Below are 3,212 nucleotides of genomic sequence, written 5' to 3'. Positions count from 1 at the left end.
CGTCTCGAGTAGCAGGAGACTGGATGTAAGAATCCCAAAGGCCTGAAAGTGCTGATGACAATACCGGTCGAGATGGCGACGAGAGCGATTGTCGACTTCATTACCGACAGATCCATAGCCTTCAAGATATTACGGTGTTTACCACTTCGTTAACCCCGCGTACTGACAAGGAAGAGTAGGACGTTCGACTGGTATTCACGGTGCGCTTCAAGTTCAACCGTACATGTTTGTGCAAAGCAAGGTCCAAGTACATGTATAACACTACCACACCTCGTGTTGCTCACACTACGTTTCGTTTGCGCATGAATTGGTCGACAAGGATTGGAATAGCGCGAGCTCCAGGGCATTGACATATGCGCGGAGCTCCCAGCGCTGCTCTCTCGTCTGCGACGGCCAAGTCGATCATCCGATTTAAAAATCTCTCTAGTATCTTCCTCCTCGTTTCCACACTTGTGCAGAGCTTGACGATCGTCTTTGGCTGCTTGTAGCAGTGCAGCATGAACCATCGAAAGCGGTCGCAGTAGCGACACGCACCGACGACTTCACAGCGAGCGTGCTGCGCTGCATGTCGACGGAGCAAGTCAAAGTCGCTGAATCGACGCATCACAACGTAGTCCGGTTCTTTGTGCGTTAATGGCAAATCCGTTGGTGGTTTGAGATACACTTCGACCTTGTAGAACACGACACCGTCTCGAACGCGAGTGTGGTGGATCTCCACGTGGTCGATCTTGCTCAGAGAGACAACGGGGTCCCATTGTGGACGCGCCACGGCGTGCTTAGAGCTTGGGTTTTGGCGAATCACCTTGTACATGGAACTTATCTTTACCGAATTTGGTTGAATTTAAGACTGAGCCTGCGTGAAAACCGGTAGCGGGTAGCGACATGATCGACATCTTTGTCTCTCCATTGAGACGGGGCGAAGGTGGAGTAGGAATTGCGATACCGAAGTGGTCTTGATCATTATTTTGTCGCAAAAGTCACCTTGGCATTTTTAGATGAAGAGTATTATGGATATAGGCCGTTCGACTATTTTCGTCGATATTCAATGGCCCCGCCGGTCAAGACGAAGAAGAAGAAGAGCAAGGATGTAATGTCCCTACTTTATTAATGAATCTTCAATGACTTAATTGTGTGTTTTAGAATCGCTACGTGTACATTACAGAGCGTACTCGGGTGAGTCTTAAGAGTTTAAACAGTGACGCCTCTAATCTTTCTACTGACGTCGCGTAGTATCTGCAACACGACATCCCTCCGATCGACACAGTGGTCGAGGAAGATAAATTACAGAAAAAGCTCATATCGGCGAGAGAGACGGGCAACTGGAAGCTGGAGGCTCAGGCGTTGATGCAGCTCGGCCAACTCATGAAGTGGCGAGGTCAAGAAGAGCAGGGCGACTTGTACCAGATCCAAGCGTCTTCTATCCTTCGAGCACACACATTCGCTGAAGAAGACGAACAAAGTGAGTAAACTCAATCAATTACTGCGTCTTGCGAACTGTCGTAGCTCTTGCATTGCGTTGGCGAAGAACTTGGTGTCTTCATGATACGCTCGACGGGCGTTGGCACCCATAGTAGCTCGCTGCTCTGTTGTAGTTGACGTCATCATTTCTCGAACCACTTCACAGATGTCGGGACCTCGGAACGTTGCCACAAGTCCGCCAACGTCTCTTAAGCCATGCTGCCCTCTATAAGCTCCTCCCATCAGCATCTTTGGGTGTTGTCGTGTCTCCACTGGGATCAAGAAACCCGTCTTCTTCGTAATTAGCTCATTCATTGGAGCCAAGTCGGTCGTGACGACGACAGCTCCAGCGGCACGTGCTTGGTTGATATAGTGCCCATACCCTTCACTTACACTTGGACACATGAAGAACGTAGTATCAGCCGTCAACTTGGTAAACTGTGGACGTTCAACAAAACCTACGTGAACGTTGACGGGACTGCGACTGAACTTGAGGTACATCTTGAATTTGGGTTTAAACAAGAAGTTGAATGGCTTTTCGTCGATATAAACGTCCAGTTGAGGTAAACCCGGTACAAATACCCAACATTCCATTAGTTCTCTTGTGCCTTTTGCAGAGCTGGTACCGGCAGTATGAATAAATTTGATGTTGGAGAAATCCCTCGGTCGAATGACACGCTCACCCATTCGTTTGCGCGCGAAGTGTGCTTGGTCAGAAGACGTATGTTTGGTGTAAAACACGGATGTGCTGCGTGGATTTCCCTCTTGCTCGTACCAAAGTGTCACGCGGTCGTAACAAGTCTGTGTTTTACACAGTACCACGTCCACTCTCCAGTAATGTTCTGCAGTTAACTCGAACATCTCAATGTTTGGCATCAGATAGATCGGTTTATCTTTGGGCCAACGAGGCATCGAAGGTACGTCGCTCCAGTAGTGATTGAAGAAGATTATGGGCGTTTTGGGACACAAATCGAAGTAGTCAACTTCGAGTCCTTGATACGGATCATACAGTTTAACTTCCAGTGCCCATTTAGGCAGCAACCGAGAGTTTAAATCTAGAAATTAGAAAAAATAATTAGTAAACTAATCCTAAACTTTAGAACATTTCAGAGTACTTACACTTCGCGTACGCTACAGCGTCCTCGCAATATCCATTGCCATGTAGATCTGTCGGTAGGAAGATGTCCACATCGGGACATTTGCGTAGCTTTTCCAGTAGATTTGGGTCGTTTTGATGCATCACAACTTCTGGGTTGCTAGCTGTGGCGTTGGGTAGTTGATGTCCTGGACTACCGAGCTCCCAAGACAGCGATCCGTTGTTATCCGATACACAGTGTTCGTGTAGAAGGCTTAAATGCAGTAGATCTTCATCGGATACTTCATTCAGATCACCAGCACCAGCCGAAGGCTCGTACGCTTCATCCTCATCGCTCCGACGCCACGACGTCCGGAGCTCGAAGGCTCGCTGCAGTCGCGAGCTACTGAGTAGTCGACTCTTTGAAGCTTCAAACAGCGATGACGTTTGAAGCACAATGACGACGCCGCATAAGAGCAGGAGAACCACGAAGAGCCGATACAACTCGAAGTTTCTTGGTCGCGGCGATGGCCGCAGTTTGTCCATGACGAAGCAGTCGGTCTTGAGCCCAACTGGAACTGAGGGCAAGCCTCAAGTTTTTTTTCGCGTTGGATGGTGATGTAAAGCACACACGTACGTACAGATGCCACAACACACATCCCTTCCTTCTCTTCCACGA

General features: G+C 48.6%; 2 protein-coding genes across 2 annotated transcripts; both read right to left on the bottom strand.

Moving 5' to 3' along the window:
- Window positions 1-280: 280 nt before the first annotated feature.
- On the bottom strand, window positions 281-811 carry PITG_05091 (uncharacterized protein; the record flags this gene model as incomplete). The annotated part of the gene is made up of 1 exon (XM_002998751.1): window positions 281-811. The coding sequence occupies one exon, from the start codon at window positions 809-811 to the stop codon at window positions 281-283; it is 531 nt and encodes a 176-aa protein (XP_002998797.1).
- A 662-nt stretch (window positions 812-1,473) lies between these two features.
- PITG_05090 (uncharacterized protein) lies at window positions 1,474-3,079 on the bottom strand (the record flags this gene model as incomplete). Its single annotated transcript, XM_002998750.1, has 3 exons — window positions 1,474-2,513; window positions 2,578-2,835; window positions 2,896-3,079. 3 exons carry the CDS (start codon window positions 3,077-3,079, stop codon window positions 1,474-1,476), a joined length of 1,482 nt encoding a protein of 493 aa, XP_002998796.1.
- Window positions 3,080-3,212: the final 133 nt, after the last annotated feature.

Source organism: Phytophthora infestans, genomic scaffold (assembly GCF_000142945.1).
Source record: "Phytophthora infestans T30-4 supercont1.7 genomic scaffold, whole genome shotgun sequence".
Taxonomy (NCBI): Eukaryota; Oomycota; class Peronosporomycetes; order Peronosporales; family Peronosporaceae; genus Phytophthora; species Phytophthora infestans.
Note: the sequence above shows the minus strand (reverse complement) of the source record. Positions and strands in the feature narration are given on the sequence as shown.